The sequence below is a fragment of the Anopheles gambiae genome, chromosome X (genome assembly GCF_943734735.2).
Source record: "Anopheles gambiae chromosome X, idAnoGambNW_F1_1, whole genome shotgun sequence".
Classification (NCBI taxonomy): domain Eukaryota; kingdom Metazoa; phylum Arthropoda; class Insecta; order Diptera; family Culicidae; genus Anopheles; species Anopheles gambiae.
Window position 1 is genome coordinate 5,473,157 of NC_064600.1, and position 14,140 is coordinate 5,487,296.

Consider the following 14,140-nt stretch of genomic DNA (forward strand, 5'->3'; position numbering starts at 1 on the left):
TCGATTTTTTTTTCTGCACCAACGTGGTGCAAAAACTCCACTCCAACAATTTTGCAGCGAAAACTTAGGAGGAATTGATGAAAATCGAAGGTAGAACTTAAATCATGCATGTCTTACGATGATATAACAGTGGCGCGTTAAACGGTGGGCGGACTGGGCGGTCGCCAAGGGCCCCCGGCGATCTAGGGGGCCCCGTCCTTCTGGATGTACGACTTCGTATCCCCGAAACACAATATCAATACACCGGCTCGTAGCCGGTAAAATTAGCAGGAAAAATTGACTAACATCAACGGCAAGCAACAGTGCTCCAGTGTAGTGATGTGCTGTATGGAGCGCACCCACGGCTCCGATCCGACTCCGACTATTGTTAGTTCGATTCCAACTCCGGCAAAATGGAACCACTAGATCCGCCCGGAGTCGGAGTCGTTCGGAGTCGTCCGGAGTCGACCGAAGACGTCCGGAGTCTACGACTCCGAACGACTCCGAACAAATCCGAACGACTCCGAACGACTCCGAACAAATCCGAACGACTCCGAACGACTCCGAAAGACTCCGACTCCGAACGACTCCGGACGACTCCGGACGACTCCGGACGACTCCGAACGACTCCGAACGACTCCAAACGACTCCGAACGACTCCGAACGATTCCGACTCCGGGCGACTCCGGGCGACTCCGAACGACTCCGAACGACTCCGAACGACTCCGAACGACTCCGAACGACTCCGGACGACTTCGACTCCGGGCGACTCCGGACGACTCCGAACGACTCCGACGACTCCGAACGACTCCGAACGACTCCGGACGACTCAGACTCCGGGCGACTCCGGACGACTCCGGACGACTCCGAACGACTCCAAACGACTCCGAACGACTCCGAACGATTCCGACTCCGGGCGACTCCGGGCGACTCCGAACGACTCCGAACGACTCCGAACGACTCCGAACGACTCCGAACGACTCCGGACGACTTCGACTCCGGGCGACTCCGGACGACTCCGAACGACTCCGACGACTCCGAACGACTCCGAACGACTCCGGACGACTCAGACTCCGGGCGACTCCGGACGACTCCGGACGACTCCGAACGACTCCAAACGACTCCGAACGACTCCGAACGATTCCGACTCCGGGCGACTCCGGGCGACTCCGAACGACTCCGAACGACTCCGAACGACTCCGAACGACTCCGAACGACTCCGGACGACTTCGACTCCGGGCGACTCCGGACGACTCCGAACGACTCCGACGACTCCGAACGACTCCGAACGACTCCGGACGACTCAGACTCCGGGCGACTCCGGACGACTCCGGACGACTCCGAACGACTCCGAACGACTCCGGATGACTCCGAATGACTCAGACTCCGGGCGACTCCGGGCGACTCCGTACGACTCCGGACGATTCCAAACGACGCCGGATATTGCAGCGCGGACCTACCTTCCGGAGTCGATTCCGAATTTATCGGAGTCGGATCGGAGTCGACTCCGGATTTTTGCCAACTTTACCCATCACTACTCCAGTGGGTAGAGGTTTTATTCGAGAAACGATTCCATCGATATCGATGTGTGCGCTTTTCAATTTGGCTTGGATGAAACGTGCCTGTGCTTGTCTGGGGCCCCTACACTTGTTTTGCAGATGTGTGCCGAAAACAGGCAGCTGTTTTCACGCGAAAAATGGTATTCACATTCCTGGCCTGGTGATAGTGGATTGTGTGTGTCTTTTAATGCAAAAACTAAAATTTTCATTCTTGGCCCTAATCGAACACATTAAGTTTGTGGACCGAAGAGAAGTGGAAATGGGAAAGGTTTCAGTTAGAAGGAAGGGGGAAGGGTATAAAAATACTCAAGGAACCTATGGACCATGTTCATTTATATATGGTTTTTTATCGACTATTTCAATTTTTGCGAATACAACAAGACCAAAAACCGTTACAGCTGCATCTACATACAGCCATATACAGCCATAATACGAAGAACAATCTCCATTGCCTCGGCCATTTGGGGGCCCCGTTGATGATCCCTTCGATTGAGGGACCCCTTCCATTTGGTGTTGTCAACCCAATATAGCCCCAAAACAATATCATTTCATCATCGTTGGCCCAAAGCGTTGGATCAAATGCATTGAACGCTACGCACGAGTTGGGTAAAGCGAAAATCCGTTACAAGAGATGCCTCACGCAAACTACATGCACATACGACGTTAAAAGGCTCCGCTCTTTTTATCTGTTGAGGTTTCATTCAAGAATCGATTCCGATGTCGACATGTGCGCTCTTTAATTTGGCCTGTGTCTATGTTATCACGCAAAAACTAAGAACTCGTGCCCCGGCTAACCTTTGGGGCCCAAGTCAAAATTGTGGACTGGACGAAGTGCTGGTGGAAAGGCAAGCTGTTGAAGGGTTTGGGTCAAATTTGGAAGGGTCGACGGAAAGGAAACATCGATATGAATGATCGCGTAAAATTTGAACTAATTAAGCTGTCGGTAGCGGTCGGCAAAGTCTGGCCCGCCACAATATGCAGTCAGGCCCGAGAAAATATTTGCGCGATTTTGAAAGATAGGAAGACCCTATTCATCAAAAATTAACTGAACATATTTTAATATGACAATTCATATCGTTGAATTCCTCCAAATTTGATCACCATAATATGGATTGTCGGACCAATCAATATGGTCAAATTTGAGGAGAAATTAGAAAATAGAAACGAATAATTCCATAAAAACCTGACTGTTGATTTTACGAGAACAATGGTTATACACTATTGATTTTTAAGGATGCAACGATTTTCTAGGAGTATTTTTTAAGGAAATGTGCTATCAATTTGTCTGACCTGGCCTCATAATAGTACTGAACGATTGTACGTTTGTCTCGATAATTTTTCAGCTGTTAAGGTTTTTGTACCATCTTCAGATAGGGTAAATGTACCAATAGTGGTGCAATTTGTGGTGGTACAAATGTATTTTAATGGATTTAAAGTGTCAGAAACGACAATTTCTGAATATTTCAACACATAACAGTTGGAAATTGTTTTATCTTCGCAATCAAAACCATTTTTACCATAAAACACATCGAATCTACGAAAAAAAATACATATTTTTGTGATTGCTTCGTTGTACCTATAATGGTGGTATGGTTCCTATAGTCGTCGTATCGTGTTCCTATAGTGGTGGTAAACAAAGATGCCTCAAAACAGTGTATAATATCAATATAACTTAGTTTTGAGGCTGTTTTCGTATGAATAGCATGGATTACTGCCATAATAATGATATCTTTCGTAATTTGATCGTAAAAAATGTATGAATTTGGTTGATGAAAATATTGACTGAAGTACTGAATAACACCTGTCGTCAACGCATACTCAGAAGAGTTTGCTCGATTTGAAGTCGATTTTTCACTCAGCCAGATAAGCGAATTTTGGCCTTTGTTTCACAAATTACTTACAGAAAACTAATTTTTGTTGCTTATTTTAATGAAAACAGTACGACATGTCAAAAATGTCGTCGAAAAAAATCTAAAATTAGCTGTTTTTATTGATTTTAGAACTAGGACCACTATAGGAACATGCCTGTTTGGTGTACCTATAAAGCACTATCATAAAAAACATTTAAAAATACGTAAATATGGTCAAAAGCCAATGAATTTGAATAAAACAATATCATTTGATAACAATTATGCTAAAAAACTAATAATTGCGTAGTTATGTGGTCATTTAGAACGTTAACAAGAATATGAGTATCGTTATGAAATCCTAAGGATTTTGGAAAAATGTTGATACCTTTTACAAAATAATGGATTTTTCGGTCACTAAGAAAGGGAATGGCCCCATTTCATTTTTAAATCCTTTGTAAAAGGCTAGAGAACATTTCACACTATCATAAATAACTTAACTACTGTTAATTTATTGTATGAGATGCATTTTAGTGCAATACCACCACTATTGGTACTAGCACCACTATAGGTACGTTTACCCTATATCCTGAAACAAATTTGCAACATGGAAGGAAGGGTACATTGAGAAGCGATATTGCGATTTTGCTTAATTGTTTGGAACTTTTTATGACTTTTGCACACTATGCTGCTGACTCTTGATTGAAGAATTTTTACAATCAATTTCAGTAATTGTAAGTTAATAAAACGAATTTGAAACTTGCTTGGATGATAAAATAATTCAAGAAAAACAACAATATAACCAATCGCATTGTTTAATATCATAAACCAGTTATTTTGTGTATTAACTGTAATAATATCCTCATTCCTTACTTCTAAATAAAATTTCACAACTTGACGTCAATAATCTTTTTGTATCTTGGTTACGTTCTTTTCTATGTGATCGTTCCTATAGTGTTAAATTTAATTATATGTTTTCGACTCCCTTTTCATGTAGTGCAGGCGTACCGCAAGGTAGTGTTCTAAGTCCTTTGCTGTTCATAATTTTTATTAATGATGTCCGTACCACCCTCCCTCCTGAGAGTTTCCTCTGCTACGCAGACGACCTCAAAATCTTTCTCCCAGTTTCGTCTCCTAGAGATTGCATTTCCCTACAAAATATTCTTGATCGTTTTTCGTCTTGGTGTTCTAGTAATTCCCTCACATTATGTCCTGATAAGTGTAACGTCATTTCGTTTAGTCGTTCGCAGTCTCCAATCACTTACTCGTACGTCCTAAATTCTGTACAAGTCAATCGTGTTTGTGTCGTAAAAGACCTCGGTGTCTTGCTTGACAGAGGCCTCACCTTCAGCCACCACATTGACTCAGTTGTCAATCAGGCGCGGAAAACATTGGGTCTCCTAAAGAAAATTGCGTGCGATTTCTCCGACCCAATGTGCCTGAAGACTCTGTTCTGCTCTCTGGTCAGATCGATTTTGGAGTACTGCTCAATAGTCTGGTCCCCTACAGCTCGAACCCATGTGGAACGTATCGAGCGGGTGCAGCGATCGTTCACCAGGTTTGCTATATGTAAAATCCTGGGTAGATTGTCCTCCCCCATACCTCCTTACGAGGACAGGTGTCGGCAGCTTGGCCTGGAACTATTGGAAAACCGCCGTTCCCATGCCCAGTCCACCTTTATTGCCGCATTACTCCTTGGTAATATTGATTCTCCTTCCCTTCTTTCTTCTATCCCTTTCTACGCCCCTAACCGTGTTCTTCGAAACCGCCCTCCCCTAGTGATCCCTTCCCGCCGAACTGCAGTGGGCCGTAATGACCCCCTTCTTCGTGCAATTCGTCGATTTAACTGTGTATTCTCTATGTTTGATTTCAACCTTCCCTTATCCTCTTTCCGATCCCGCATCAGAACCCTCCATAATCCCGTGCTGCCTTAATTTTTAATTTTTAAATTTTAGATTCTAATTTTCTAAAAAAAAAATTTTCTCAAATTTTTGATAATTTGTGTTAATTTTTGTTAGGTTAGGAACATAGGTAATAAGTATTATTTAAGCATTTGTGTAACCAAAAGGTAGACAAATAAATTTGAATATGAATATGAATATGAATGAATATGAATAATATAATAATGTATGTGTAAAAAGTTAAGTCGTACGAGTTGACGACTGTACTACGAGATCGGCCCAAAGTAACCACTTACTCGAATTAAATTTTTATTCATCACGAGCAAGCGGGCATCGCATTATGTTTTCTTTTGAGGCTCAGGACTTACATGTCGTTTTGACAGAATAAATCGATGCATTTTCAGTCATTTATTTCACTGATACTTCAGTAAAAAAAACTGAGCTTTCAGTAAAAAATGTAACTGCAGCAAACTTAGAAAATTAGAAACGCCTAGGGCCTCGGAGAGGCTTGACCCGCCACTGCTATCCTGCTATGGGTTATCGAATAAGTCACTGAAAGCCAAGCCCAATTGTGGTACAGACAAGCCTTGACCGACAACGGTTGTTGTGCCAAAGCAAAAGAAGAAGCAGAAGAAGTTTAAAAATAAAGCTTAATACTACAACAATGTTTCTGCAATTGTGAGAATACATGGGTTTGTGTGTTCACAAAATCATGTTGACCCAATATTTGCACTTTTTTTATTCTCCAAAAATCCAATTAATCGTATAGCTTCAACGCACACTGTAAATCGATGCTTTTGATAATTAGATATTTTTTTTAATTCAAATTGGTGCAACACTTTCAGTATCAGGAGTCAACTTTTTTGGAGATTATTAATTTCAACTGTCTATCTAACCTTATAGCAGAAATTTAAATGTATAATCAGTAATCTCTGGCTATCATATTTTATTATACATAAAATTGTGTTTTTCATAGCTTTGGCCCTTCGAACCTGTTACAGGTCAGCATTGAAATACATTTAAAATGATCATTTTTTTACAAAACGAAAAAAAAACAACACACAATTTACCTCACCAAACAGTTTGATGGCAAAAATTCAAAAAATTCAAAAATTCCAACGGTCCAACACCCGGTTTCAGGGTAAAAATGCCAACAACGAACTAAAACAATCCCCTCTTCCCTTGTGCTTGCCCACCACCCCGGGTGCCTAAAACAAGGGCGCAAAAACAAAGCAACCGCTTCCATCGCCCTACCCCTGCGCCGAATTTTGCTGCCTGCCATACCCGAAAGGGCGAGCCACGGTGACCGTTACAAAACTGCAACGCACGGTTTGGGAAGCTGCGTTTTCAAAAAAAAAAAGAGAGAGAAAAAACCAGCAGCAGTGTTGCCCGATGAAAACCGTACAAACGGTACAAACGACGGACCTGCCAACGGTGCACCATTCTGGCGCCCTTTTTTGGTCTCCCTGTACGCTTTTAGGGCTGTTTACAGGAGCGATTCATGTGTGTGTGTGTGTGTTCCATTCGTGACAGCTGCGGTTGTGTTGTGTGAGCGCCACTGTCAATGTGTTCGTGGCAGCGCTGAGAAGGAGACTGAGAGAGAGAGAGAGAGCGCACATAACCATTCAATCGCACACGTCACACGGGCGAGACAGAACCAGAGCCGTCAATGCACGCTCGTGGATGTGTGTGTGTGTGTGCTGCTTCATTCAATAATCGCAAAAGCGAGCCATAATTTGACCACGGCTGCTTCTCGCTCTGCTTACCGCCATTCAGCTGCCCGTGTGAGTGCTATCAAGCTGGTATCCGTCGAGTTGTGTGCCGAAAGCCATTAAATTTCCCGAACCATTTTCTGCGCTTCGATTTTTGTTTCTGTTTTTGGTACGGGTATAAAAGAAAAACAAATTAGTTCCAAAACTACAAACTAAGCCCCCCCCCCCTTCCCTTATCAACTGTGTTTTGACCCATATCCTTTCACTCGATTCGTAATTTATTTTTTTTCCATTTTACGTTTGTCAACCTCGGAGTATTGTTGCGCGACCGTACAGGCTCGGATGTCAGCTCTGACAAAACGGCGCGATTAACCTTTAAGTTGGCAACCGGATACCCGCGGGTATTTTTTTTTCAAATTTAAACTGCAATAACTTTTGATTCACTGCTTTTATTGGCCTGAAATTTTCTGTAGCCCATCAACTTTTAATTTATGATTTTTTGGTGCATAAGTTGTAATTTTAAACAGCCTGTAAGTATTTTATTTTGAATTTTTTTTTAACTTTACCTCGTAAGTTGGCAACCGGCATACCCGGGTATTCCATACATTTTGTATGGAGAATGACGTTTCTCTTCTTCTTCTTTTCGCATTGTGCCTATTTTCGAGTTAAATTCAAGCGATTCCAAATTTCAATTTGACCGTTATTTTTATAATAAAATAAAAAAAAACTTAATGAATAAATGAAATAGAAGAGAATATATGGTCGACACTACTTGCTTACAGCATTAAAATATAGAAAGCATAGTTTACCTATGAAAATCGTTAATTTTTTGCATCAAAACATGTGGAATACCCGGGTACGCCGGTTGCCAACTTACGTGTGTAAATCTGGTTGCCAACTCTACGGTTAAATCAGTGCGGCTGTGCGCGTGTTGCCATCGCAGCACCATCGCACACACACACACGCGCGCGCTCGCTCGTATCTGTGCGAACATTGCATTATGGGAATTTGCGATAAAAAAAATTATGCTTTCCACTTTCTCTATTATTACTTCGCTCAATTCGGTGCAACATTTCGGTGTGACTTTAGTGTGCCATTTTTCTCCCTGAATATGTGTGTGTGCGTGTCGTTTGTTCACGCGTCCGTTTCGGCGATGATTACAACCATTTTTTCCCGAAAAAAGCGAAGCGACGCCATCTGCACACACACACACACACACACGCACACACTTCCCTTCGCTTTTGCTATCTCCTTCTAACGCTCTCTCGCTCTCTTTCTCTGTAGCCAGTAGCAGCAGCGGTGTGTGTGCCCCCTCGTACCAGATTGGTCGCGGAACAAAACGCATTCAAGAAAAAGCGCTCCAACCGGCAGGTCCTGTGTCACTCTCTCTCTTCACGCCCGTTAGGCTCAAACATCATCCAACAAAAGCAAAATGGTAAGTTCTGTCTATTGTGCTGGTGCGTGCACGAACTTTTCGATCAACATTTTCGGAGGCTTTTCCTCCTCCTGTGTGTGTGCGCGGTGTTGCTTTTTTTTTTTTGGTTTCTTCAATTCTTCGCTCTGTGTAATTCGTCCATCAAACACAACTGCCTCAATCCACGCCGTGAGCAAATGAAAAAAAAAAAAGGAAATGGGGAAAAACAGGCCCCGTTGAAGATACCCAAGCGTGAACGCGCGCGCGCGCGCGCTTGCACCGCTTGCCTTCTCGCTCGCACGCCCCGCGGGCATAGTGGCACACACGCACGGACACACGGAGTTCTATCAACGATCAATGAAACCGGGTGGTGAGGGGGGGGGGGGGGGAGGTGGAGAAAGGGCGCGCATTGTGTGTGTCAATTCCCTCTCTCTCTCTCTCTGTGACAAAACGCGGAAAAAGAAAAAGAAAAATGTTTTCCGTAGTGAATTAGAATAAACTGGTTTCGGTGTGTGAAGGTGGAATAAAAATCGTGCAAAATCGATAAACACACACAGGCGGGTGTTGGTTGAAGCAGGGCGGTGTGTGTGTGTGTGTCGCCAAGTTTATACTCGCAAGTTGACTCGGTTTCTGTGTGCCCGCGCTCCTGCGTACCTCCTCTCCCGCGGGCCCGTTTGCCCGCTTTGCCGTCGTGATGCGTTTCCTAACCTCAACCTTCTGGTAACGCGCGCGCGCGCGCGCGCCGGAAACGCTTCCCCCGTGGGCATCGAGTGACGCGCGTCCTGCGTGTGTGCATGTGTGTGTGTGATTGGCGTAGGGACGGAGGAAAAGCTTTCTACTGCGCGTTCTTTCAAAATCAAAACAACTTTATTTTCCTTTTTTTTTTCTCTTAACTAATATTTTCTTGTTTTTTTTTCTTCTAGGCTGGCGGTAAAGCAGGCAAGGATTCGGGCAAAGCGAAAGCCAAAGCAGTGTCGCGCTCCGCAAGGGCGGGTTTGCAGGTTAGTATTTTCCTCTTTTTTGGCGGGAGAGAAGCGAAAAATCCCTCCTCGTACACACAACAGCAGCAGCGGGCAGCATGTGACCACAGCTGCAAAGGTGAGAAAGAGTGCAGCAGGCAAAAGCCAACAATATACCCGCCCAAAATGGTTGGCGGCACTCCAGGCCGCTTCGGTCGTTTGCTTTGTTGCCCGCTCGTACCTTCTCTCCGATGCACTTTTGGCTTTGTGTGTGTGTGAAGGGCAAAAGTGGAGGCTTCCCTATTCTAAAACCAACTTCGTGCCCATGCTAAATCGTGCTCTCCATTTCCTTCCAACCATCCTCCCCAGTTCCCGGTCGGACGTATCCATCGTCATCTGAAAAACCGAACCACAAGCCATGGACGCGTCGGTGCGACCGCCGCCGTTTACTCGGCAGCCATCCTGGAGTACCTGACGGCTGAGGTGAGTTGAACATTTGCAACACACACACATACACAGACAGAAACTAAAACAGCAGCAGCAAGAAGAGCGGTGCATGATGGCTAGAGAGAATCTCGAATAAAAGCACTTTATTACGTGCCAGTTAGTTTTTGAAAATGCACAGGGAAACTGCAACAGAAGGAGGGAGTTGTTGGAGTTCAATTTCGAGGGTGCGCATCATCGCTTTTGCAGCAGAGTCGAGGCATCTAGAGGGAAAAGTTTTTCGCGCCAAAACGCCATCACACAAAGTTGCTGCCGCGTGTGTATGTGTGATGTTTTGGATTTGTTCGAAGTGGGTCGATTTGCTTGTGGCTAAGTAGAGGAGAGGGGTTAACGGGGCAAAATGGGCACCCATTATTTAAGCATTATTTCGCAGCAAAGATACATTCCAATACTCATAATGTATTCATTGCAGTGTTCTATGAACGCCATGTAAGTTTTTTTATAACCCCTTAAATATCAAATCCAACCGGACAAAAATACAAAATAATATTTAGTGTAAATTTTTGATACTATGAAAATAGGCTTAGAGCAGTGTCTCAAGGATGCGGGGAAGTTTTTCATGGTACATTTTTAAGATATGATATTTCTATACAATTAGTCTCTAGACAAGCAAGACAATTGAATGCGTGTTTGTACTCTTATAAGAAAAAATACAACAATGCTTCACGTGGGTCAAAATCGGCAGATACTTTTGGACATATGGCGCTTACTGCCTAAGCGCCGTTCTTGTGTGGCCCATATTGCCCCAGTGTTTTGACGTTTCACATTTTGTTCACACACACTCATTTTTCCCTGTGTGTTAAAAAAGCTTCTCGCAAAACATCAACCTTTATTTCCAAGTTATTGTCAGGCTATGTGGCAATTTTAATCCATAGATCAATAGTAGAGACATGTAATAATGGAAGAATAATTGTGTTTGGTAGCAAATTCAAAGGAATATTCAGTAAACAGCTTAACATACCCATACTGCCCCACTATACCCAACTGGAATCTTCCAAAGAATGTTTTACTACTGGAATTTTACAGTAGGTGACCGCTAATTGGAGTTTTTTTTTTAATTGGAAGTTCGCTAACTAGAGTGATTCTCAGTTTAAAAAACACATGTATGTTAAAACATGAAACTACCGGATTCTTACCAAGAGAAATTCATAGCAAATGTGCATTTTTCTCAAAAAATTTAAACTCTCCGTTTTGCTGTCACCTACTGTAATAATTTCTATTGTGTAACGAAGGTTGACGCTTTGCAAATTCTCAGATTTGATTTAAATTGAAAATTTTAATCATTTTTAAACTCTTCTTCTGCAAACTCCTCACCAATTAATGAGTAAAACAAACCCAAAAATGGCTAGAACCCGGTTAATGCAATGAAGTCGAACACAGCGTTATTAACTTAAATTGCACCATGAACTGTGCTTTTGTGTTGAAAGGAATTTTTGTTCAGCGTCTTACATCCTTGAATCAAAAATAATTGTCTAGTGTTGCGGTATCTTTTCTGCATTTGTTGGCGCAAGCCTGCTCAATACCAAAAAAAAACATATTTTACACAACCACTGATTTTATGTCATGCCATAATTTATACAACACGTAAAAGAGACTGATCACTGACCACGCAAATGCATAAAACGCTTGCCTGAAATGGATGGGATTCACAAGCGGAGAAGATCAGTTTTACGATCCTTTACTGCAGTTGGTCTGTGTCCTTTGCTTTGCTTGTTTCCTTCCCTTACGTTTCCTTTTGTGTTGCAAATTCGTTCCCTGTTTTTTTCTTTCTTCTGGTTGGTCCGTTCTCCCTCTGTGTTGGCATATTTTAAGCATTCATTTGGAATCATTTTACGCTCCCCGCCTAGCGGCTTTGGCATGAGAGCCGCCAGCGCGCATTAGAAATGCCAAAGCTCCGGTGGGAGGAGAGGAGGGAGCTTTTGGGCGATGTGCGCGCTTTATGAAGTGACCTGCCCCAGCAGAGGATAATGTTATTGCCCGACGCGAGCGGCGATGCACAGCTTCTTGGGGTGTCGGGGGTTTACTGTAGGCATGTGTAAAATGAACGAGAATCGCACCGTTCGAACAGTTCGGTAAAGTGCACGAACGAACGAGGTTCTTAACAAATAGAACGACCAGGACTTTTGGAAGAAACTGACTACACCGAACGCGTTCGAACGTTCACTGAACGTGAATAAAAACCTCATGAAACAAAGAACGAAAGAATCGTCGTTCGCGTTCGGTTCTTTTTGGTGAGCGAACTAGTTCGTTCGCGTTCGGCGAAAAGAATCGTTTTGCCCATGCCTAGTTTACTGCTTCATTTGTGGGCTTGAAGTTTTTGACCTTTTTCGCAGTGGTTGTTGTTTGCCAGCGACCGAAACGATTTTAAAAATTTAATTATAAAAATAAAAACCATACACACATTCCATTCCATCACTCAATAAACGCTTTCTCTTTCTTTTCTTCTTTTAATTTTATTCTGCCCTGTTCATCGTATGCTGTGGTCGTGTGTACCCAGGTGCTGGAGTTGGCCGGCAACGCCTCGAAGGATCTCAAAGTGAAGCGAATCACGCCCAGGCATCTGCAGCTGGCCATTCGCGGTGACGAGGAGCTGGACAGCTTGATCAAGGCCACCATTGCCGGCGGTGGCGTCATTCCCCACATCCACAAATCGCTCATCGGCAAGAAGGGCGGCCCCGAGTAATAAGCAGTCCCGCGTTTTTTTTTATGGATAGCGGGGACAGGGAGAGGGAGGCGCCGAAACGATAGCAGTCCCATGCGCGAAAGGAGAGAGAGAGAGAGAGAGAGGGAAGAGTAGGAGCATTGGGGATAATCCATTTGTATGACCACACGAAAAGTTTATTTTTAATCGTGAGCGTGAGCGAGAGAGCGCATGCTTTTTCTCTATATAGAACCTACGGTGTTATAGAGACAGAGGAGATAGGGAGGAAGGGGGGGGGGGGGGGGAGGGGGAGGAGAGTGGTTAGCCGAGTGCGCGCTCAAATCCGAACTTTTAGGAGACTTTTAGAAGGAGACGCGGTTTGCATTTTTTTTTTGTCATTGTTTTTACCTTTGATTGCATCGTCGTTAAGGCAGGACTCGCCGGCGCACTAGCGGAAGAGAGGATGTGCGCGTCGGCACGTGGCTAGAATATTGTGAGCTTTCGAACCATACGGAGAGCGCGCGCTCATCCAGCCCTAACCCACCCCGCCAGGGGGAAGGACGATGAGTTCTGTTTACTTATTGTGTCTTTTTTCTATTCTTACTCTTTTTTTTCCGATCGCTCAACCTCAATAATGATATATTTATAAGAAACAGTGAACCTACATTTCACTACCACACACACACACACACACACGCACACAGACTCGGATTCTCGGGGGGTATTTTTTTTTTTTTGGTTTCCTTGGCATAGATAGGTCCCGCCAATAGATTCTATTACGTACTAAAAAAAAGAAGGGAAGAGTGACGGGAGGGAGAATCTTTCCGGGATCCTCGACTGTTGGAATCAAATTTTAATCGCGGGAGGAGAAAAGCAAAACAAAACACGTCTACTACTACTTACGCTAATAAGGAAAAAGAAGAGTCATAAACAACTCGCAATTGTACAACGACAGGCTCTATACTTTTACGGTTTTTAGGATGCATGGCGGGAGGACACGTTTTCATTTCCGTTCGAAGCAAACCATACTCCCACCTTCCCACCCACACGCCGCCCAACCGACCTTAGCTTAACGGGCACGACGAAAGACGCTAGACGGTAGCGATTGCTGCCAAACAGAGCAGAAAGGAAACCGCAAAGGACTGTTCACACAAATCTTCACTAGGTTACAGCATCTTTTTATTTTTTATTTTTTTGGTTTGCCTGACGAAACACACAGCTCATCGATATTGGGATTTTGTACAAAAAAAAAGAGAAGAGGACGAGAAGCAGGACGGAAAAATCGAAAAATTGTACACTACACAGAGAAAGAGAGAGCGAGAGCATTAGTAACAAAGATGGAATGGAACACTGCATTAGTATAGTACCGCTAATAGTGAGGGTTTTTCTTTTTTGATGAAGAACAATAGATGAAACATACAGAGAGAGAGAGAGAGAGAGAGAGAGAGAGAGAGAGAGAGAGAGAGAAGGAAGAAAAAAAAATAAATGTAAAAATATTAAGCCTGTAAACATGGATCGTGAAAAATCGTAAACATACTCCAACACGTATAAATGTTATAAGAAAAGCATAATATCAATGTATCAAGTGTACTTGTGGGAAGGTGTATGTGCGATTGCTTAGGTG

The 14,140-nt window shown here is 43.6% G+C and overlaps 1 protein-coding gene across 5 annotated transcripts; it reads left to right on the plus strand.

Moving 5' to 3' along the window:
* Positions 1-6,769: 6,769 nt before the first annotated feature.
* On the plus strand, positions 6,770-13,959 carry LOC1271957 (histone H2A.V). 5 transcript variants are annotated; one of them, XM_061658010.1, is made up of 6 exons: positions 7,054-7,167; positions 7,472-7,528; positions 8,283-8,433; positions 9,336-9,413; positions 9,741-9,854; positions 12,373-13,959. In XM_061658010.1, exons 3-6 carry the CDS (start codon positions 8,431-8,433, stop codon positions 12,556-12,558), a joined length of 381 nt encoding a protein of 126 aa, XP_061513994.1. In that variant the 5' UTR covers positions 7,054-7,167; positions 7,472-7,528; positions 8,283-8,430; the 3' UTR covers positions 12,559-13,959. The 5 variants fall into 5 exon arrangements, with proteins under 5 accessions (XP_061513969.1, XP_061513977.1, XP_061513994.1 ...); XM_061657985.1 differs by lacking the exon at positions 7,472-7,528 and having other exon boundaries at positions 6,770-7,167; XM_061657993.1 differs by lacking the exon at positions 7,472-7,528 and having other exon boundaries at positions 6,936-7,070.
* The last annotated feature ends 181 nt before the right edge of the window (positions 13,960-14,140 follow it).

Coding starts and splice junctions, on each gene's coding strand:
- LOC1271957 (XM_061657985.1), top strand. Junction 9,414..9,740: donor CCGCAAGGGCGGGTTTGCAG/GTTAGTATTTTC, acceptor CATCCTCCCCAG/TTCCCGGTCGGACGTATCCA. Junction 9,855..12,372: donor TGGAGTACCTGACGGCTGAG/GTGAGTTGAACA, acceptor GTGTGTACCCAG/GTGCTGGAGTTGGCCGGCAA.